The following is a 23,471-nucleotide window of genomic DNA, read 5'->3' as shown; positions in this document are numbered from 1 at the left end:
TAGCCAGGGTATCAGCCACGTTCTGGCCAAGCCCTAAATCCCCAAAGTAGTGGGGTACAGTGTAGGTGTGGTCTGTCCCAGGGCAGGCAGCAGTGTCTCCCAGCAAGAGCTGGATGTGTCTCCTGTGCCCCCCTTTGCCACTGGTGCTTTTTGTCACGGACCAGCACAAAGGGGAGCAGTCTGGCTGTGTCTCTACACCATCTTTCATGTGTTTGCAGCTGGTTCTTAGCCCACCATCAGCTCCTCAGGGCTGTGCAGGGCTTTCTCCCCGCTATCAGCACTGTTTGCTCATAGTGAAAGCACAGAAACCCTCCTCCAAACCCCTTTGCTGCCCCAAAACCAGGGCAGCAGCCCTGGGCACACCTGTGGGGCATGAGTCACCAGCAGCAGCATCTCCCACGGGACCCGGCCCCGTCTCCCACGCTGGGGCCTTTCTGTCCACCTGGAGGGGTCCAGAGAGCAGCTTGCAGCTCCCCCCAACCCACACACCTCCAGAGTGCTGAACTGGGGACATGTGAAGCCCTGGAGGGGACAACTGCTCCAGATTTCCTGCTGGACCCAGCCCCATCCAGGAGACAACATCCAGAGCATCCTATCCTGCCCTTGGAGGGGGTGGCAGCAGGGTTGGGTCAGGGGATGGAGTTGGACACACCACACGTGTTTTCCATGCTAGAAACCTTCCTACGTGCCAGTTCATGAGGATGAAGCTGTAAATCAGCAGGAAAAGCTTCTCAGTCATCACCATCAACACCGGGGGAAAGAGCTGCCTGGGAGGAGAGATAAGGAGTGTGTTGGTGGTCCTTCATTGTCCCCTTCCTCCAGGCTTCATGCTGCTGATGTAATTAGTGATTAATATATATATTTTCACTTTTAATTTCACAATGAATATGAGCAAGGCGAGCCCAGATGCAAATAGGAGCGGAGGCCCTTCTGCAGGGAGCTCAGGGGACTCTCCAGCCACCCCACACTGAGTCACCACAGCCCCCGGGAACCCCATGCAGGAGCCAGGAGGGGCCGGAGGGGTGACACGGCAGAGCTGCCTACTGAAAAAAAAAAGAAAAAAAAAAAAAAAAGTCCCCAGTTTGTCGGTTTAGTAAGGAGAGGAAAATAGAAGTTAATGCTGCGACCTAGTGGAGAAAAACCAGACGTGCAGAGTCACGGCAGAGCTGATTCAGAAGAGGGGAAAGCAGAATTTTGTGGAATTTGTGCCTGGCGGAGGCTGGAGCACAAAAGGCTGTGATAGTGCAGCTTAGTTTTACAGGATTTCAACCTGAGGACATGGTTTGTAGCCTGTTAAGGTTTCCAGGAGGTGCTCAGCTTAGCCCTAAATAATCTATAGGTTGGAGCTAGATGATCTTTTAGGTCCCTTCCACCCAAACCGTTCTGTGATTCTGATTTCTGTATTCTCATGAAAAGGCTGTGAACATCCCCGTGGCCCACGTTAAGCCCAGCACAACACCAATGTGGCTGCAAATGGGGTGGATAAAGGTCTGCTCCCAGCAGTGTCCATTTGGGCATGGATCTGTGCTCCCAGCTACTTCATCCAGCCCCAGAAGGAACTGGAAGTGGAGAAGAAACTGTTTGCTGTGCAAAAACGGGGGGGGGAAACAAGTCACTGGTGAGATGAATTGCCTGGTGCCTGCAGCTGTGTAAACCTGAGCTTGGCACAGTCTGGGATGAGATCCAACACCAGAGCACCTGCACTTGGGAAGTGGAAAATCCCTGAAACACAGGTTTTGGGTCAATAATCACCCAAAGGGGGGACACAAACACCACCTGAGCTAAGGGCTGCTGTGGGTGGATGCCAAACCAGGGCAGGGAGAGCCTGTGGAGAACGGCACAGGGATGCCGTGCCCAGGCACGGGGTCCATGCTGCAAAAAGGGGGCTGGGAAATGGGAAGGATTTAAAAGGAGAGCCCCAGGAGTGAGGAAAACCTCTCAAAAGGGTGAAGCTGAGCTCAGAGTGTTCCCCAGATGAGGAGAGTGGATTTCAGCCCAGCACAACTGTGTCCTGTGGCCCAAGGAAGCCCAGTCCTTGTTTTGTGATGGGTGGCCTGGAGAGCACACAGGGACTAAACCCCTCTGCTGAGAGCCCACAGGAGTTTGTACATCCAGGAGGGTTTGACACAAGGGAAGCTCCCTGGGACACAGCCTCTGCCTGGCCAGATCTCCCTTGTGCCGAGAAGTGAGACGCCTCCAGGATTAAAGAACAGCTGAGCTGGGGGATTTACAGACCCAGGGCTTGGCTTTGGGTGCTGCTGTTGGCATCAAGCTATGTAAATCCCCACTCTTCACATCTTCAAAATCAGCAGCTCCTTTGGATCTGGTGGGTACCAGTAGTTAAAGCCACCCAGGACACCTTGTGCTTGTAGCATCACCCCAGGTAAATCACAGCTACTGAACTTTATTCCTTTGGAAAGAAGGGATAGGCTTGATCCTGCTGTCTTGTGTGCTCTGCCTGGGTCAGGGAATGGATGGCAGCCCTTCAACCTGGTGCCCAGAGGCTGGTGGCACCTTACCCTGAAGCCCTGATAACGCCACATGTCCTGCCTCCAGATCTGTGCTGTGCAAAATGTCCCCCACACTTGTGCTGCCCTCCAGCTTCTGATTGTCATCGGTGGGGCACACTGAGACCATTAAAAATAGCCAAACATTGCATGGAAAAGGTAGCAGGGTGTTGGAATCTGAGGTATTGATGATTCTGAGATTGTAGAAAGTCTCTGTCTGTCAGCCCCGCTGCCAAAGCAGAAGCCATAATTGGTCTGTGCTGGTTCCCAGGTTGTTTATTCTGTTTATCTCTCACATGTTCTGCTGCCCTGCCCAGCTCTGTCCTGCAGGGCAGCGTGTGGGGCTCTGCCCTCAGTGGGATGTGACAAACATTCAATACCAGAAACTCCCTGGGCTGGATTTACAAGAACGTGCCAATATCTGTCACCTACGTTGGACAGTGTGTCCCCAGCCTGAACCAACAGAAAAATGCCAACACCACAGTGAGACATGGAGGGCATGGAGAAGGAGAAAAAGGACAAGGCACACCCAATTTCCTCCATCTTGTCCCCTTTGGACCCCTCATCTAGAATCCTAAAATTTTACTTTTGCACTCATGCCACACTTAATTATTACTTATATCAAACACTCAGAGCTGGTAATTCATCCTGTAAGATTGGAAACTCTTTTCCATGGACAGAGATCACAGACAGTGTCTCTGGGGGCTCTGTCCAGGGGGGTTCCTGACCCCTGCCAGGGTCCCAGACCTTCCAGAGCAGCCAGAGTGAAGCCCTGGATTCCCACATCAGGGGAGTTAGATGGAGGAATATAGCCAGGAGCAACAGCAGGAGGAAAGTGAAGAGGAGGAGGAGAGACTCTGGGGGAGCAGAGAGGAACAGAACAGCTCGAGGCAGCTGCAAGGAGCCCAACAGCTGGAAGCCAAAAATAATCCTCAACAGTGAATCAATTCGCTCTGGGGAATGGGTGAACTGGGGGAGAGGATGGGGCAGCTGATGAACTGAGTATGCAGGAAAACCCACAGAATGGTGAATCACCTCCCCAAAAAGCCCCTTTTCCTGAAACTAGGCAGTGATGAAGCAGAAAGCAGCAGAAACAGAAACAATTATGAGGGGAAGGGAAGTTTTCCCCTGGTGAATAAATATGCAGAACAGGCTGACCAGAAGTCAGAGAGTCAATCAGTGAGTGGATAAATCAGAGTGAACAAGCCATGGTGGTGGGGCCTGGCTGCCAGAGACACCTGGATCTATGACTTCTGGACGTGTCCACCCAGCAGAGGGGCTGCAGGGTTGCCCTGGGGACATGGAGGACCTGGAGATGTTCCTCCAGAGCTGGGTGCCAGTCCCTGAGTGATGGGAGGATAAGGAGTCTCAGGCTTGGGGAAGTGGGCTGTAAATGTTGAGCTGGGCAGAGGAGGGGATGCTAGGCACTGCCATGGACTGAGTGGTGGGTCCTAGGGACCAGGATGCAAAGCCCCCTAAGCTCCAAAACACATTTTTGGGGCATGGGATGAGGTATTTGGGGCATCACAGGCAATATACATTGGGATCATGTTTTGAATCATGGAAAAACCTTTGAGGCTGGCTCAGATTTAATAGAAAGTACATTCAAAGCTCCTCAATGGGCAGTTTAGCTGTTAAATAGTGATGAGGAGAGCCTAGAAAAAATTTTGAGAGAAACAGGTTTCTTGAAGAAATTTCTTTGTGTACAGAAACTTTTGAATTTAAAAAAAAAAATCTGTGGTGAGACATCACAGAGATTGCATATTGCAGAAGGTATGGATTTTTTTATTAGGACATGGCCACCATAAGAGAAACCCTACAAAGAGCAAGGAACCATGGTTTGTAAATGAGTTTTGGATGTTTTATCAGAAAATAAGGAATTTGAGGCTGCTTTGTTTTCTGAGATGAATGCCCCAGACACTAGACTGGAGTCCAGCTCTGTCCCTGTTCCATCTTCATCCATCCCCTCACCACTGCTCCTTGGGGCTGTTTTAGGAGAAGGATTTTGGGCATGAATGCTGGAAGGACTTTGGAGCTGGGCTTTTGTGTGACCTTATTGTTCTCTACAGCTCCTGAAGGGAGGTTGCAGACAGGTGGGGTCGATCTCTTCCATAGGGCAGCACTGGCAGAACAAGAGGACACAGCCTCAGCTACATCAGGGAAGGTTTAGGTTGGATATTAGGAAAACATTTTTCACTGAAAGAATAATAAAATACTGGAATTGTCTTCCTAGGGAGGCGGTGGAATCACCATCTCTGGATGTGTTTAAAAAAAGACTGGAGTTGGCACTTGGTGCTATAGTCTAGTTGAGGTGTCAGGGCATAGGTTGGACTTGATGATCTTAGAGGTCTCTTCCAACCTCATTATTCTGTGATTCTGGGTGTGGGAAGGGGTCATGTCTCAAACCAGGTGCCCCCTCCCCGTGCAGCTGCTCTCCAAATGAGCCTTTCCCAGTATCCGCCCCAAGGGTCTCGAGCATCCCAGCACCGTGCTGGGGAAGGGAATGTCCCTGAGCAGCTGCAGGACAGAGAAATGAAGGTTATTCCCACGGACACAGAAGCTTTCGTGTCTCAGTGGGGATGGAGATGCTCCCACCGCCCATCCTTGGGGTTTGCAGTGAGGGCTCCAGTCCCACGGGCTCCAGGGAAGAGCGGTGATGCTGCCGTGTGCGGCCGTGCTGTCACTAGAGGGAAGCAGAACCATGAGCACGGGCTGGGCTGGCGCTGCTGGCATCCCCGCAGCTGCTGTGCCAGCCAGGGGACAGCGTGCACAGACACCCAGAGCAGCTCTGAGCTGGAGGAAGGGGACATCTTCGCCCCCTTGGGCTGGGCAGGGCGCCAGCGAGGGGCGGTGGGTGAAGGCGACGGGGAAAGGAGCAGCTGAAGTGATGCTGGGCTCAGGGACACACTTGGGTCCCATGTCCCCTCTCTGCCATCCCTGACAGATGGCAGAGCTGACACCGGGGGCTGAAATGGGGTTCAGGAGCACCCCACAATGCAGGATTGTGGCCAGCAGGGCCGGCTGGGGACTTGGAGCACTGTTGGCTCTGCCGAGGAGGCGGCACTGCTCCTGGGGACAGTGGGGACAGCTCATCGGGCAGGGCACCGCTCTGCCACCACCCTGCTGGGAGCCACGGCCCTCCTGGGATGGGTTAACGGGGGGACTGGGGGTCTGGGGCAAAGCTGGGGGAGGCACCAGGTGGCAGGAAGGGGACAGGGCCCCAGACTGCCCTTGGAGGGATGGCCATGGGAGGGTGACCAGGTAAGGATGGCCCTGGGGGGTTGACCATGGGGACATGACCATGGAGGGGGTGAACATGAAGGACCATGGATGATCATGGAGGGGGTGACCATGGAAGGATGATGATGGAGGGGGTGACGATGAAGGGATGACCATGGAGGGATGATCATGGAGGGGGTGACCATGAAGGGATGACCATGGAAGGATGATCATGGAAGGATGATGATGGAGGGGGTGTCCATGAAGGGAGGACCATAAAGAGATGACCATGAAGGGATGACCATGGAAGGATGATCATGGAGGGGGTGACCATGAAGGGATGACCATGAAGGGATGATCATGGAGGGGGTGACCATGGAAGGATGATGATGGAGGGGGTGTCCATGAAAGGAGGACCATAAAGGGATGACCATGAAGGGAGGACCATGGAAGGATGATCATGGAGGGATTACCCATGGAAGGATGATCATGGAAGGATTATCATGGGGGGTGACCACATTGTGTTGGCAGTTCTGCTGGTCTGTGGACTCCAGGGAATGTGCAACACCTACTCAGGGAAGCCACACCACCCACAGACAAGGCCAGTCTCCAAACCAGCTGCTCTGGGACCTGGAGATTTTGTCCTTTATGAAGATGAGCAGCCAAAACAGTAATTTCCCCCTTCACCCCTGGAGATTTGGAGGATTCCCCTCCTCTCCTTGCACGCTGGGCTTGGATCCACCTACACCCTGAGCTCTCCCATGGGGCTGCCTTGGCCACAGCCCACATTCAGCCCACCCACATCTCTGGGGAAAGATTCCCCCAAGCATTTGTCAGCTGCGGATCTGGATAATTTCCTGGCATATTTAGAAACAAATGCATCCTGTAAATTTCTTCCATTTTCTACTGCTCCTGAGAGATTTTTGATGCGAAGTCGACCTATTCACCAGCAGCTGCCAGGAGTTTAGTTCAAGAACAACTCCTGCTGACAGAGTTCTGCCCGTGTCAGTACAAGCCTCAATCATTGTGGTTCTCCCAGTGCAGGTCATGGAGCCTGGAAATGCCAGGACTTGCTGCTTTGGCCAGCACAGGGCTGTGTCTCTCTGCCAGCCTCATACAATACAGGTTAACTTGCTGGTTTTCTCAATGCCATCTCTCCTGCAGAGATGGTTTATGGTACATAAAAAATCATTGCAATGAGGAAATAGGTTTGTTTGTCTGCCACAAAGTGCTGGCTTGGAAACAGGAGATAAAATATTAGCTGGTATTAGATCTTGAGCTCAACAGCTAAAAATTACTGAGAGCAGGAGTGATTTGTGATTTAGTGTTGTATTTTTTGTATTTTGTTCCCAAGGAGTGGAGGCCACTGGAACTCCTGGGGGGATCATTGTCCACTGGAGCAACAGCAGGCTGGGTGATGAGTGCAAAAAGCTGTGATATTGCAATGACCTGAAGGCAACTGTGAAGCAAAGAACAAGAAGTGCTAACCAATGCCTTGTTTTTCAAAGGAAGTTTTCTCCCCATCAGAGAACTTCTTGCAGAGAAAAACCAAGTGCAGCTGCTCTATTATTTTTCTAATTATTATTTCTTTCTTTCAGATTTGCTGGTTGAAAACTGGTTCTGTGGTGCCCTGTGGAGCTGACAAACTCCTGGACAGATGGGCATGTGGCAAGGGCTGCTTCAGGCTGCTTAAGTGGCCCCAGTCACCAGCCAAACCAAACACTTGAAGTGTAAATCAAGGCCTAGAGAGAGCAAATCAGTTCTTAAGGTTCCTACCAGATCTCAAAGTCCCACAAATGGAAATCAATGCCATGGAATGCCATGACTATGGATACTTGTAGCACCACTGATGGCTTTGTGTTCCCCTGTAGCTGAACCTCCCAGTAAAGGTTAAATCAACCTGTACTTGACCCCAAAAGCTAGAGAGACCAGCTTGTACACTGGCTGTGTCACTGGTCACCTGTTCCTTGCAAGGCTATGGACCATGGGACAGGCCAGCAGAGTTGGTAGAGAAAACTTTTCCATTGGGTTGAGTTCAGCCTAGAGACAGAGCTCAGCATTTGGGTGGAACACAAATGCACCCACAAGCTGTACCCTGGCACATTTTCTCCATTTTTATGGTGCCTCTGGAGCTGGCTTTATGACATTACCTCAAGTATTAGAACCATTCTGTGAGTTTAAAGGACACAGATTCACTCCTGACATTGACTCGCTGGGTTTTCCACTCATCTGATGCAGTAACTTGTTTTGTTGGCTGTTTTCTTCTTTTTCACCAAGGTTTCTGGGCTGCCATTAGCAGCAGAATTAAGTAGCTGCCTTCACATGTTCAGTTCCACTGTTTTGTTTCATTGCTGGGACCCCAGCCTGCAGCAGTAGCTCTGACTTGAAGGGAACACACTTTAATCCAAGCAATGAAATGTGAATGATATCAGTTTCACAGGCAGCTGTAAGAGCTGGATTCAGTAATGATTTTGGTTTTTTTAAATCCTCTGCTCTTTGTCAGGACATCTGGGTTCTCCTCCTATCCTTGTCTCCTGTTACCCAGAGTGGATCAGGAGGACCTTGCAAGCCTAAGATGTCACCAATACCCAAAAATATAAAGGTGGGTGTCAAGGGGATGGTGCTAGACTCTTCTCAGTGGTGCCCAGTGACAGGACAAGGAGCAATGGTCATAAACTAAATCACAAGAAGTTCCATCTCAACATAAAGAAGAACTCCTTTACAGTGAATAAAGGAGTTGCACTGAAAAAGGCTGCCCAGGGAGGGTGTGGAGTCTTCCTCTCCAGAGACATTCCAGCCCCACCTGGATGTGCTCTGTGTAACAGGGCAGGGTTGATCTCAAAACCTCACTTACATCATTAAAGATTCTGTGATTCTGTAAGAAAATGAGAAAATTCTACCAGGACTGTGCTGATGGACATGGTGCAAAGTAGCTCCATTGGGACAGCGAGTCTGCTCCAACATCATTTTCACATGAGGGAAAGAGCAAGGAAATTAGTCCAATGGGTCATTTTCCAGGTGAAGAGCTACAGTTGAAGCTCTTCCATGCACAAGTGCTGATTTGTTTTGGTAGCTGCAGTTACAGTTGTTTTTATATTTAAGCCCACACGGTGTAGCCAGACAAAAAGCTGTAGACTCAGGATATGGACATGAGTGATCATGGACAACCAGCCCCAGATCCTGCCCTGGCCCCAGGGTCTCCAGTCATCCCCTGGTACCTCTGGACACTACTCTGGAGATGCAGTGCTGAGCACACTGGAGCAAAACTTGAAGGCAGGCATTCAGCCAGCCCTTCTCTGCCAGGTCTCATGAAAGGAAGTGAAATTCTGGCCAGAAAGCTGTTTGGAGGGGAGATGTCTCTTTGGGGCTGGCCAGTGGGCCTGACTGGGGAGTGTTGTAAGTGTGGCACTGCTGCAGGAGAAACCTGACAGCAGGGAATGATGGAAAACAGCACTTGGCATACCAAGGGGCTGCAGGGGCTAATGCTTGCCTGCCAGTTCATCTCCCATCTCCTGAAATTATGGCTTTTTATCTGGTCCCACAGGGTTTTATCCACCCAACATTGCCCCATAAAATTGTTGCTCTGTCCCTTTGGTGGCATCTCCCCAAAGGGACAGGGTCACACTGAGATTGTTCCCAAGAGGGATTAGGGATTTGGAGCACCCTGGCAAAGCCCCCTCCTGATCTCACCCCATACCATGTAGGGCTCTACCTTGTAGGAAGTGACTGGGAATAATGCACAGTGAACTACTGGAGAACACTTGGCTGAGGCACCATCCTGCTCCTGGCCCCTGGCTGCACCCAGGCATCTTTTGAACTCAAGTTTAAGAAATCTGACCTTCTCAACTTCTGCTTTTCACTTTTGCCTGGTAAGCATCTCTGCTGGTGACCCCACATGCTCCCGGTCACCAAGTTTCCCTTTCATGGCCAAAGCTGCTTGCAGCGCAGAAAACAAAGAATAGAAAACTTCCCTCCACTTGCCATCCATGGCCAGTATTTGCTCTGGAGAGCTGAGTTGCCGTTGATCATCAACTCCTCCTCCTCCTCCTCCTCCTCCTCCTCTCTGTGAAATGGCACTTGGTGCTGCTGGTGGTGCTTTGAGGACAATTTTTAGAAGTATCTGCAGAAAATGGATGGCTGCAATGGTATCATCATGAATTTCAAGCTGCTATTTTTCCACCTGGCATATCTCTCTAACTTGTTTTAATCCTGTTAAATATTAATCCCTCTCCCCCATGTCCTTGAACTCCTTTCCTGCTTGGAAGAGAATGTGAATTTAACAGGGATATGGTTTTCTCCATCAGCTGAGCTACCAGAGAAGCCATTGAACAGAACCTTGAGAGACTGTGTGGAAACACGTTCTTCCACTCTGGTGTGGAGCATTAAAGGCCACAGTGCTCTGGGAGCAATTCCCATCACTTCCCACACATATCCCAACACATTGTGTCAGCCTCTGGTCTCTCAAACATTGCCATGGGAGATGTGATCCAAAGTCTTTATAAAAAGAAGCAATATGAAATCATCTGTCTCTCCTTTACCCACAAGGTCTGCTACCAGCTCACAAGAGGAAATCAGACTGGTCTGAGAAATTTGGTCTTTACAAACCCTCTCTCTCATGCTACTTTACATGTGCTTGCAGAAAGGTGGCCTCAGCAGTTGTTCTGGAATTAAATGAAGCTCATCCTCCCAGGTTTGTAGGTTCTGGGATCTATCTTTTCCTTCCAACCCTTTATTTTTAAATACAAACATGACTTCCCCTCTTTCTTCATGTGAAAACATTTTCTTACCCTGCTCAAATTCCCCAAATCAATTTCTAGCAGCTGTTTTTAAGCATTGCAGAGGAGCCCCTGAGACAGGCGAGGTGAAGGCATCTCCTGCTCCTGGGTACTCTCTGCTTTGTAGATGTCCCCATCAGTAACCACCCTGTGTGCTGAGCAGAACATTCAGAGTTCCTCCTGGTCATTTAGGTCAGAGCACCTAAAAAGGGATTTTCCACTGCCCCAGATCAGGTGTGAGCTGTATTTGGCCTTTCTCATTTAGTCCCAGTGAGCTCAACATAAGGAGGCTCATCTCTTTGAAGCTGACCTGGTTTCTAATTTATGCTATCCTGAAGCTGAGGTCAGTGACAAGTCTGAGATTTATCTGACCTGTAGTGATGCTTTCTTCCTTCACTTTAGAGAATTCTGACCTTGAGTTCTTATAATTTATTTTATGTTAGGAAGGAGTCAAGAGGACAGGCATATGTGTTCATCTATAGACATTTGCAAATCTGATTTTCAAAACTCTTCCAAAACACCTTTAAAGAAGAAAAATGATAGTTAGTCAAAGAACTATTGACTAAGGGAAAGAGCACATTTTATGACCTGAAATAAAGGGTAAAATTGTAGGTTATTTCCTCTTTAGCCTGACTAGTGTAAAAAAATCTTTTCCATTACTGAAAGCTGTCCTGAATCACCAACTGTAGTGCAGGAAATGGCCTCAAATTTTGCCTGGGGATGTTTAGATTGGATATTAGCAAAAAAATTATTCACTGAAAGGGTTGTCAAGTGTTGGACAGGCTGTCCAAGGCAGTGGTGGAGTCACCATGCCTCGAAGGATTCGAAAGATGTGTAGATGTGGCATCTGGGGATGTGGTTTAGTGGTGGCCTTGGCAGTGCTGGGTGGGCATTTGGACTCGGTGATCTAAGAAGGCTTTTCCAACCTAAATAATTTTATAATAATGCTGACCTCCACATCCTTGATGTGCTGATGGACAGAATGTTAAATCAACCTTCCAGCAATGTCAGTAACTAACATGTCTAGGATTTACAATAGGAATAAAATAAAAATCCAGCAGTAAGGGCCGCCAATGCAGTTAGGTAATGCAGGTAGGGATGTGCTGCCCAGGCATGTGGTGCAGTCTACAATAAATAATTTTTTGTGAGGTGAAGGGACGGGCAGCTGCCAGGATTGGTGTATTCTGGATTGAACCTTTCTGGAGGTTGGTGGTGAACTAAGTGCCCTTTCCAGGATAATCTGCTGTTCCATTTGGGACACTCACAAGCTCCCAAGTGTTTCACATTGATCATATTGAGGTAGGGAGGCTGAGGAAGGGGATTTAGAAGTTTGCAATGGTCCCCTGGCAAATACCTGTGAAAGCTGGGGTCAGAGCTCAGGAAACCCTGGCTCCCATCCTGCAGCTGGTGGGGTGTTTTTCATAACAGCAGAGAGACAAGACAAAGGGAGACCAAGCCTGACATTTCTCATAAAGAATTTTGCCTGTGTTCGCAAGTTCAGCGCACACCATTGCGCTTTGCCAGCGAAACTCTTGCTGGCTGGAGTGGCTCACAGCAAAGTTAAAGAGGTTTTCTGCTTCGAGGGAAGGATGCCATACATCTGCCTCATGGGGCTCATGTCAATCCCCAACCAAAACCAGGGTGCTGCAGTCTCGGCAGCCGCTGCGTACGGGGAAGAGTTGCGCCACTTCCTGCGCGCAGTCGCTGAGCGCGGTCTAGCGCAGGCAACCTCCTTCCTGTGCCAGGGGTGTTGACACTCTTCTGCTTCTCCTTAAAAAAAAAACTGCCAAAAAGCACCCCTGGTTCCAGGAAAGCCTCTTCCCCAGCCTCTTCCCCATCTCAGCACGGTGGAGAACGTGACCTGGTGGCCTGGATCTTTTCCTTCTCCGTGCGACATCTTTGCAGTGCTCTGGGTAGGATGGAGTGAAATATATGTGCTACAAATAGTTGGGGCTTTTCGAAAGTAAAACTTGATTGCTTTGTGTTTTATTGCTGGTGTCAGTTCCTGAAAGCCCGTCAGCTTTGGGGTTGGGAAGATGGGACTTTCACGATGAGGTTTCTTCAAAGAACATAGTCAGGCAACAAAATGTCTGGAGTTTTTATACCTTGTGTGTTTTACCCTTGAACATCACCAGGCAGAAAGTAGACAAAGAAATTTTCCATACTTGCATGTTATTTCTTACTCAAAGCTTATCAGTAAAACCATCTAACTTTATTACAACTAATTGCAAAATTGAAATCGAAAAATATGAATTGCAGTGTTTGTAATACACTGAAATTTGTCTTCTATGGCACAGTCAGTCTCTGGCAGACAAACCAATAAAAGTTGTGAGTTTTTACCTGCCCTTAGTAAATATTACTTGCTTATCGTTGGGATGGGTTGTTTCTCCAGGTTACTTTGTATGGATGACTGAGTATAAAAAACATGCAGCCTTTTAAAAATGAGCTGCCTGAATAGATACTAAATGAAAATAATTTGGAGAATGAAGGAGTAGTTTGAGAGTAAATAATCCCTTTAAGTCTGTTCCTCTGTTTTCTGAATGTTTGAGTGATTTCCAAGTGTAAAAACCAAAGTTCACACAGAGAAAGAATCTCAAATTAGCAGAAGACTTCATGGTAAAAGCACTAACAGATAGTGCCAAGTAGCTGCAGGGCACCTGTGAGCTTTAGGAGAGAAGAGCTCTGTAATAGAATAATCTAGCTGAGCAGTTGCCCTAGGTTACAATAAAGAGGGGCATTCCCTGCTCTAATCCTGCAGAAAAACAATGTTTTGAAAGGTTGATATCAAATAATTGCATGGACTTTAATGACAAGTCTGTGCCACTAAATAATGCACCCACAGGGAATGGATGGAGGGCTGGAACACCTCTGCTCTGGAGACAGTCTGAGGGAGTTGGGAGTGATGAGTCTGGAAAAGAAAAGGCTCCAGGAAGACCTTAGAGTTCCTTCCAGTGCCTAAAGGGGCTCCAAGAGAGCTGGAAAGGGATGTTGGACAAGGGCCTGGAGGCACAAGACAAGGGGGAATGGCTTCCCACTGCCAAAGGACAGGCTCAGGTGGGATATTGGGAAGAACTTTTTCCCTGTGAAAGTGGTGAGGGCCTGGCACAGGTTACCCAGAGAAGCTGTGGCTGCCCCATCCCTGGAACTGTCCAAGGACAGGCTGCATGGGACTTGGAGAAACCTCATCTTGTCAAAGGTGTCCCTGCCCATGGCAGGGGATTGGAATGAGATGATCTTGAAGTTCTCTTCCAATCCAAACCCTTCTGTGATTCCATGATTGTAATACTCAGGAGCAAGTGCAAGAGTGGTATGCAAAGAGAGGGTCATGTTCTCAGCAATGTGTTTCCTGTAATACAGACTCTCAGGATACCCTGTTGGGGCTGATGATAACAGCTCTGTATTTATAAGAAACAGTTGTTTAAAAACCCATAAAAGTATCAACCATTTCATTTTGTGCTGATTTGTATGATTTTGATCTGCAACTGACTGAAAAACGAGAACCAGCACATAGAAACTGAGTGCTAAACCTGGCGTTTTCAATCTTCTTATTGCTCCAGCTTTGCCCACGTTGACCTGCATTTTGGTATTATTTTGAATAACTCTGCACATTTTTTTCACAATACCCCTGGTTGCTTAAAGATTTGCCTTTTAACATTTGAGGCTGGACTTGACTCACACTGACTCCTTCTCCCCACCTTTCTCAGAGGTGAAACCTCTGCACCAATCTCTGTAACCAGAAATGTATTTTTTTAGGACCATAGAATCATTTAGGCTGGAAAAGACCTCTAAGATCATTGAGGTCCTTGCAGCAGATCTACCATCAATGCTGGTTCAGACTGCTCCAGATTGGCTCCATCCTGAGCCAGTGGTGTCTCCAAGGGTTCCCATGGGACAGTTGGATCAAATCCATCTCTTTGTATTCAGTACCCCCACCTTGAGGTTGATGGGTTTCTGATTTAGGGTTCCCCACACCCAAATTATGATGGTGGAATTTGCTCTTGCACAACAGCCTGTGAATCTGACTTTTTTTACCAAGGCAACCAAGAGTTCCAATGAGGGTGACCAGGTGTGGTCTAACCCCAGAGGTTAAACTGGCATAAGCACTTCAAAAGCCTTCCAAAATTTCATTGTTATGGGATCTGCCTCTTATCAGCCAGTCTGGATTTCAAATTCATCTCTTGTAAACCAGTTTTGCTGGGCTGATTTCCTCACTTGTGACAGCAGATGCTTTTGCTTTTGTTTCTCAAGAATGAAAATAACTTCTCCTTAGACCCATAGCTGGGCTGTGGGTACTGGTGCCCAGCACTTCCCTAACCTCATCAGCTGCCTTCTCTGCCCCAGAAAATATCCTTCACTGAGGGCTGAGTCCTGGCAGTCAGCCCCTGGTGAGAAGGTTGTGTTCTAGGGAAGTGCCTTCATTGTCCAAGAGCTGCCTGAGGTGAGGTCTGAGCTGGCTGAGGTGAGGGCTGAGCTGGCTACATGCAAGTTTCTGCTTTTCCCTGATAGATTCCTGTCTGGTTCAGTTTGAGGAAAATCTTGGCTCATCACTGAAGCATTTGCCTATTCTTATGGCTGATTTTCTCATCCTGCTCCAAGTTACCCCTGCAAACCCATCCACCCTCCATGTTCCCATTCCTCTCTCTCCTACTTGGGAAATGAGGTGCTACCCATGTACAACACTTTCAGAACCACATCAGTGAAGAATCCCACAAAACAAAGGAAATGCTGAGTTTGCTTACCACATTTTATGACTCATGACATCTTGTTGACCTCGTGCTGGAAATACCCAACTAAAATTTCCACAGATGCTTGTTATGGACAGAGGTATATTTTTACCATAATCTTGTTCTCTGGATCTTTCTCTGTGAAAAGGAGCATAAAATTGGGTATCCATAGCATCCAGACTCAGGATTTTCTCACACATCCCATTGGCGATGGTCATGTCCCATGAAATGGTATCTGCAGCAGAAAACCAAGTCACAAAGAAAGCATCACAGGTCCCCTCTGAGGTCACCTGTTTGAGAGAGGAGTGTTGCAGACTAAGACTGGATCACAAGGGGAGCCCAGACATGGCCTAAGGTGACTTTTGACTTGCTTCATTGCATCCATGAGCTGGCTCTTAGTCCAGCAGGAGGCCTGACTCAGAGCAGGTCACCTGCACAAAAAACTTTTGACTTCAGTTCTCAAGAACCCAAATTTGCATCTAGTCTGTGGACAGTTTAGCATGAGCTCATTTTCAAAACAGGTGATCTTGTAGTGCTATCTGCTCTTTTGGTCTTGAGTAAGGCTTAAAACACACAGCTAACCCTGCCAGGAAGTAAAAAAAAATAATCTCTGTTCCTTATCCTCTGTTGTCTTCTGTAATCACATAAAATATCTTGGTCTGAGAACACTCAGACTGAATTGCATGAAGTGCATCCTTCCCTCCTGTTCCTTGCAATGCTGATTATTTCTTGTGCTCTCAAGAAAACATCCTTCCAGACAGGAAAGCTTGTCCCTGAAATTCCTCCTCTGAAATTCCTGCTGGATTGACACATCAAGAAAATGAATGAGGAGAGGCTGTTTGATTTGAAGGTCTGTCCAGAAGGAAAGGGCTTTGGAAATGGATGTCTTTTGTATTTTTCTGTTATGCTTTGGCTAATTAATGTGATACAGACATGGATTTAGAGATGGCAACATAAAAAGCGGGACTCAGCTCATGTAATGTTGGAGGTGTAAGTCAGAGCTTGGCCCTCTGTGAATACTCATGGTCATCAGAGAGGAAGAAACACTTTTAGAGTGTAATTCCCTTCATCTTCCAGATGTGAGCTGTGCCCTGGAAATGTGGATATTCCTCTTGTATTGACTCTCCAGGGAGTGCTGAGAACCAGCTCTTAAACAGGGTGAATCCTGCTTAGCCAAAACCAGAGCTCCTGGGACTACAAGTCATTGAGATGGGGTGAGCCAGGAGCGAGTTTGTTTGTGTTGGTCTGTCCTCAAGGGCCAGTTTCTTGTGAACTCATTGTAATGAGGACGTGTTCTTAATAAGGCCAGGATTTGAGCCTGCCCCCTCCTACAACACAGCATTATCACATCTTTTCTGGCTGAAGGCAGTGAGCTCTGTGACACCTTCAGAGATGAAGAGGAGATCAGCATTGCCCACTGCACACAGCTGGCCCTCCCTTCCGTGCCACATCCACGGGCTCCAGGAGATGCCAAGCCCAGCAGAGATGACCAAAGGCACAGCCCCTGAGCACAAGGGCTCCTTTTCCTCATGAGCAACAAGGATCTTCCTCTGAAGCCTGGTCTGACATATTTCCTTTTGCAATCAACAGCCTCATTTCCACATGGAGTCAGCCAGCAGTCAAACTGGAAATCATGTTGACGCAACTGCTAATTACCCTTGGCATAACTAATGTGCAGCAGCAAAGCTTGTATTTATTGAAGTGTGGGGATGGCTAGCAGAGGAACCAAACTGTTGCAGACACTGCTGAAAAAGATCAGTCTCTCCTTAGGGAAAGAAATGAGTGGCTAGGGTCTCATCAAGTTGCTGTCTTTTCCCCAGAAGAGTCTGAACCAGGATTCTGAAGTGTGTCCTCCTCCTGGCTGTCTGAGGTATGTGGTGTGTTTTTTATGACTTTGGGCTATAGAAAGACTTAAAAGTACAACTCTCAGGACCAGAGGATTTATGTTGACATAATTCTCCAGTCAATATCTGAGTGTGGCAGACCAGGGTGGGGTGGGATGGGGAGAAGATAGGAGATGTATCTACCATAGGATCAAAGAAATGCTGTTTGGCAGCACCAGCTGCAGGACTCTTAATTCATCTGTGTTTTCATGGGGCTAAGCCTTGAGTCACTTCTGCAATTCATCATATGGCATTTCCCAACAACCTGTTCCAGTGCTGTAGTAGGTGCCTAGAGGCAATTTTTATCCTGCTGTGCAACCTCCCAGGCCAGTCTGTGCGTGCTGCCCTTTGTTACAGAGCCTGGCTCTGCCACAAAGAGCTCAGCTTCGGTGTTCTTGACCTTTTGAGTAGCTGTAGGCGGCTGTTGGGCTGCCCTTCGGCCTCCCTTTGGCCAGACTCAGCAAGTCTGAATCCCTGTTTTCCAGAGGTTATGTGCTCCATGCCTCAGACCACCTTGGTAGCATAGCTGAGGGCAACTTCAAAGCAGCCAAATCGCAGCAGCATCTGGGAGTCCACATACATGGTGAAATCCTAATGCACAAACAACTTCCAGGAAGAAAAATCAAAGGAGGCTTTAGAAGCAGGTTGTATTAATCAGTAAAGGTATTTCATCCTCCTAAGAATATATCTGTATGAAACCACAGCAAGGATTAATTTCTATACGGACCAAAATGTGCCTGAAATTGAAATGCAGTTATGACTGCTGCTATAGCTTATGAGGAAGTGTGTTGTTATCACTGCATGGTGGAAAGAAAATTCCACAAATTCAGAATTCAGGCTCCAGAGTTGCTTTAATACTCTGGGACTTCCATTTTACCTGAGGACAACTTCAGAATATGAGAGACCAGAAGCAAAGGGTAACCCAGGTTCTTGTTAACAGATCCCTTGGGGTGGGCTAAAATGAAACAACACTGAATGACCAGTGTTTTTAAGAATATATTTGTATATGGGTTTATTTTAGAACAATTTGGTTGCAATGGAAAAGAAGGTATGTCGTAATTTTTGTTAGTATTATCGTTATTCATATCCATATTATATATCCATGTTTTATATATCTATATCTCCATATATATCCATATTTATATATATATTTATATTTTTTATATATATGTATACATATCCATACATATCCATTAAAATATCACTTAAAAAATATATAAAGGAAAAAAAAGAAAGAGAAAGAAATGATAAGAATAGAAAGACCTCACCACCTGTGGATCCAGGGACAAGATTTTATTGTTGTTATTTTGATGTCTCTTGGTTGACGTGATGGTCACAGTCTTCATCCACTGGGGGAAAAGTCCCCAAACAAAAAGTCCAGTGAGTTGAAATATGCTCAGGCTGGATGAGAATGCCCAGGTACCTCACCTGAGGGGAGGAGCTTTGGTGGAAGGCCTCAGGAATGAGTCTGGGGACACTTCAGGGGGTCTTTGATAGTTTGTGACCTCTTCTCAGCTGCCTCTCACATCAGGGCAGTTGAGGCTGTTATAGCCCATCAGAAGGGATGAAAACCCTCAGGTGTGAGTGTGACCTTCTCTAGGGGTGAGGGCTGGGGGTTCTACAGCTGAGCCAGTTATATAAGGGAGGACAACTGCCATGATAAAAACACCATCCTACCTCCACAAAGTCTGCTTCTTATCATCCTTCTCCCTTATCTGGCTCAAAACCTGGCTTGTACCCCCCTGTGGTGGATGCTCACTACCTCTGTCTTATGCAGTTCAGAGTTTTTGACACTTGAGGATCTGAAAGTGAAAATAATATACTGATTTTTGGCCTCAAAAGCCAAAAGAAACTGAAAGAATGTAACCACAGGGAGCCTGACAGCTCTCAGTTGTGAGTGTTAGTAGCAAGGTGGTGGCCCCTCTGTCACCTCAGTGTTACCTGCTGTGCCTGCAAAAGGGACTGTGGCACCTGGTCTGGTGGAGTTATTGTAATCAAAGATATACAAATCCCACACCAAACTTTTCAGCTGAACTGTACAATATTAAAAAAGCTGTTGATTCTTGTGAGGAAAAAATGTATTGAATGCATTTATCTCCAAAATTCAAGGATTGCCATGAGCCAGCATTTGGAGTGTTGCATAGAAAGGCTTGAGGAATATTGTTTAAAATGTATAATGTATATCTGTCCTTGGGGGGGATTTAGTAACATAGTCAAGCTTTAATATCCTTACCTTTTCCTTGCACTTTTCTCCATAAAATTGATACTTTTCATATGGCTCTGGACAAGGGGTCTATTTTTCACATAGAAAATGTTCCTTGAGGGAGACCTGCACAGCAGAGGTGCTTTAGGGTCACTTCTGGGACACAGGGGAAGAACAGAAGAAGCAGCTGTTGCCTTTTCTCTGAACTTCTAATTTTTGGTCTGATTGGGTCAGTGTTTTGCCCATCCACTCTCATTTGTACACCTGGCAAAGGTGAACATGTGAATGCCTCATCCCTGGAAATGTTCAAGGCCAGGATGGATTGGATTTTGATCAACCTGGTCTAGTGGAAGGTGTCAAAACAGGGGGCTTGGAAATGGATAATCCCTAAGGTCCCGCCCAGTCCAAACCATTCCATGATTCTTTCTGTGATTCTATAAGGACACTTGGCATGTAAAGTGAGACCTGTGTGTATCACCTTCCTGGCTGATGTAAAGAGTTGCTGTCCTTGAGTTATCTATACTCCCTCTCTGTCCTCACTCACAGATCCATGGGATCTGTGGCCATGGGATCTTTGCTGCCCTTGAAGGAGAACAGTCCAGAAGAGCACAAATCTCCTCAATACGTCTATCCAAGCAACATTTCTCTTCCTTGCATTTTGTTTTCTCATGTGCATTTGGCTTCTGCTGCTGTGATTTACTTTGCCTTGAAGACCTGCAGCCCTCCATGCATTTAGTATCTCTTCAGCTGTTCACTTCCTTATTCTACAGGGACTGAAAACTCAGAAGGCTTTGATGCCATCTCTTTTTTTTTTCAGTAGAATCACAGCATCATTTAGGTTGGAAAAGATGCCCAAGATCATCAAGTCACACCTTTGATCAATCACCACCTTGTCAACCAGACCATGGCACCGAGTGCCATGTCCAGTCATTAAAGCAGAAACAGTACTGCCCTCATGTTCAAAACCCCTTTTTCCACTACTGCAGTCATGAGAGCTGTTTCCATTTCCCTGCATTTGCTCAGCTACATCACAGCTTGCCCTGCTTTGAGCATGAGTTGTACTGCTGCCTTTAGCATCTGATAGAAAGAAAACTGAAGGAGAAATCGGGAGAACATCCACTGGGAGAAGCCAGATCCAGACTTCAAAACATTTTCCCTAAAATGTGCTGCAAATCCTGGGCTTTTTCTACCGTGATATGGAAAACTTACCAGAAGTACTTCATATAGGAATCTCTGATCTCACAACTGTAAGAATACTGGAGGATCCAAGAGAATTTTTTACAAGCTGAAGAAACTGATGTTTGTCTTGGGGAAAAGATCACAGGGGAGGTGGATCACTCCCCTCACTGAACATCTTTCATCCAGAAAGTGCACAGCTCAGGGCAACATGTAGGCAGTGCCTCCACTAACTTAAAAGGCAGAGAAGACCCAGTAAATAAGCACTGGAGCACAGATTTTGACAAAAAGAAACAGTGAAATGCAAAACTATGAGCTTATAGACCTCAGGAGTTACTTCTTTTGCTCATATCTGGTTATAACAACCAACACGTTGGTTGTTCCTGGAGTTTTGGAAGTGGAGGAAAACGATTCCAATTTAGTGGTCAATGAATGAGCAGTGGGAATAGACTGCTCCTCTGCCAGCTCTGTCCCACCTGCACAGGCCATGACCAGCTCTCTCCAAGCTGAGTGTCCCTCTGCATTTGCCTTCCAGGAGAGCAAGAGCCCTTCACTGAAATCCTCCCACGATGCTGGGGCTGCTGCTGCTGCAGGTGTTGGCCAGCTGCCTCTGGCTGGGACACGGTGAGGTGGTGAAGTCCTTTGCAAGTTGTCCTCAGTTTTTCTACAACAATGCTACTCCGGGTAATGCCCTGCAGGCACAGAACCCAGCCTGGATCTGCCAGCGCTACAAGAACCAGTATCACTTTGCCACCCTGTACGACAGGAAGATGCGTATTCCTGTCTACTCTGCTTATGTCTACAAGCCAGGACCTGGAAGCAGATCTAAATCGTGGTTTGCTGAGCCTCAGGTAGGTGTCTCCCCTACATCACATCACCCTCCAGCCACTCCAGAGATGAGCTGCAGCATTCAACCCAACTTTTCTATTTCCTCCCACTTCCCTACATACATGCAAATGGACACACTGGGCAGGATTCCTCTCATTAAACTTCAAACTCCTGCAACACATGGTTCCTCTGATGCATCTGAGACATCAGCAGGAGGATGAGATGAATCATATCCCAAAGGTGCCCAGCTCTCTGCCTTCACCTGGCAGGAACAGCAAAACAGATTACTTTGCATTCATCACAAAGTCAAATGCTTCTCCTCCCTGTGCCCTGCTGTGCTGAGTGACCAAGTGATGGGGAAAAGGCAACTTGCCACCAGACCAGCATGCTCCAAATCCATCATTGGCCTTATCTTCCTAGACCCTGGACACAGGATACCTGAAAAAACACTTGATTTTGATAACTTTCTCCTGAGGCCTTTTTGGAGTATTTAGTTTTCACAGGACTCTTTTGAGGTTACAACCTTCTCTCAGAAGCTGATGTTTTTTAATTTCATATCAATGATGCTGCAGAAAATGCTCCCTGACCCAGATCAGCTCTGAGACACATTTTCAACACTGCTGTAACAGATTTCATTTGCACTGAAATATTTTGGCTTACCAAGAAAAACTGTTCATCCTTGAACAAACTACAGCCCACCCAGGGAAACCTCAGCTCCAGGACTGATTTCCTGACACATCTCCCTGGCTATGGGGTTAGAGGCAAACTCTGGTGTTCCAGAACTGGGCTACACCTGCAGCAACCACACATAAAATCACAGAATCACAGAATCACAGAATCACAGAATCACAGAATCACAGAATCACAGAATCACAGTGGGGTGTGAGGGCATCCAGGGAGAGCCCTGGGCAGGTTTGGGCTGTGGAGACAGGAGGAAAGGGAAGCAGATTTGGCAGGGGAGGTGTCTCACCAAAGTCACCTCTCAATCCTAGGAGTGGGAAATGCTCCTTGTCTCACACATCCATCCATGATCCCAGCACAGGCTGCAGGCTGGATCACAGAGGTCACAAGTCAAACTGAGAGCAGTCAGATTCTGAGCTGCTTGCTCATTAAAGCTCTTGCATTCATGCAGGAGGGACATGTGTATGATTTCTCTCAAATCCATACCTTTTCCTACACTGAGATGACAAAAAAATGGGTTCTTGACTATCAGAGACTTCTGCTCCAGGGAAATCTGTTTCATTACATGCATCCTCAGTACTGACACCCTTTCCTCTTCTTTCCCTGTCAAGCTGATTAACCCAACTTATGACAAAGATATGGATACAGAGAGCTCCATTGCAAAGAAATACAAGATCACTTCACAGCAGATTGGCCAGAGTCAGGCTATCAACCAAGACTACAACATGCTCCAGGGTTTGGACCGTGGTCACTTGAGCCCCAGTAGCCACCAAAGTGGCAACAACAGCAAGTGGGCTACCTTCACCCTCACCAACATAGTGCCCCAGAACAGCACACTCAACAAGGGCCAGTGGAAAGATTACGAGAACCAAATGATGGCTCAGGAAACCCAGGGCTGTAAAATCACCTACGTGATCACGGGTGCTGTGCCTGGGAACACCTACATCTCCAATAAGAGGGTTAATGTGCCCAGCCACATCTGGTCAGCTGCCTGCTGCCAGACCAGCACCAGGATGAACACTTGGGCAGTCATTGCTGAAAACAACAAGAATCAGGTCCGGAACCTCACACTGGCACAACTGGAGACATGCTTGTCCCAGCTCTATGGGAGGGGACAGGTTTCCCTGTTCCACAGGGCCTGTCCCCGCTAGCAAACCTCATCTCCTGGGTGGAAAAGGCTCGTGAGATTTTCCCACATGTCACAGGATCACAGAATGCTTTGTGGTTTATGGGACTTTGAAGATCATCTTGTTCTATCCCTTTCCCTCTGCAGTGACACCTTCCACTACACCAGGTTGCTCCAAGGCCCATCCAACCTGGCCTTGAACATTTCCAGGGATGGGACAGCCACAGCTTCTCTGCTCACACTGCGACAGGGCCTCACCACCACCTCAGTATAGAATTTCTCCCTAACATCTCATGTAACCCTGTTCTTTGTCAGTGTGAAACCATTCCCTCTTGGAGTCCTGTCACTC

At 47.5% G+C, this 23,471-nt stretch overlaps 2 protein-coding genes across 7 annotated transcripts in view; both read left to right on the top strand.

The window, feature by feature from the left end:
- The window catches only part of LOC110470912 (endonuclease domain-containing 1 protein-like), a 159,868-nt gene that overhangs the window by 128,983 nt on the left and 7,414 nt on the right, over nt 1-23,471 (top strand). Inside the window, exons 1-2 of one of the 6 annotated variants that reach the window (XM_077783701.1) lie at nt 12,368-12,414; nt 17,046-17,095. The exons of 4 other annotated variants lie outside the window; for them this stretch is intronic. The gene's annotated coding sequence lies outside the window, so the exon portion shown is untranslated. Of the gene's footprint in view, nt 1-12,316; nt 12,415-17,045; nt 17,096-23,471 lie in introns of those variants that run through there. One more of the 6 variants, XM_021530925.3, reaches the window with a different exon arrangement.
- LOC110470953 (endonuclease domain-containing 1 protein-like) lies at nt 12,317-23,147 on the top strand. The gene is made up of 3 exons (XM_021531041.3): nt 12,317-12,414; nt 21,023-21,338; nt 22,608-23,147. Exons 2-3 carry the CDS (start codon nt 21,057-21,059, stop codon nt 23,145-23,147), a joined length of 822 nt encoding a protein of 273 aa, XP_021386716.2. The 5' UTR covers nt 12,317-12,414; nt 21,023-21,056.

Source organism: Lonchura striata, chromosome 5, assembly GCF_046129695.1.
Source record: "Lonchura striata isolate bLonStr1 chromosome 5, bLonStr1.mat, whole genome shotgun sequence".
NCBI classification, from domain to species: domain Eukaryota; kingdom Metazoa; phylum Chordata; class Aves; order Passeriformes; family Estrildidae; genus Lonchura; species Lonchura striata.
The sequence above is the reverse complement of the archived record's forward strand: the minus strand, read 5'-3'. Positions and strand labels throughout refer to the sequence as shown.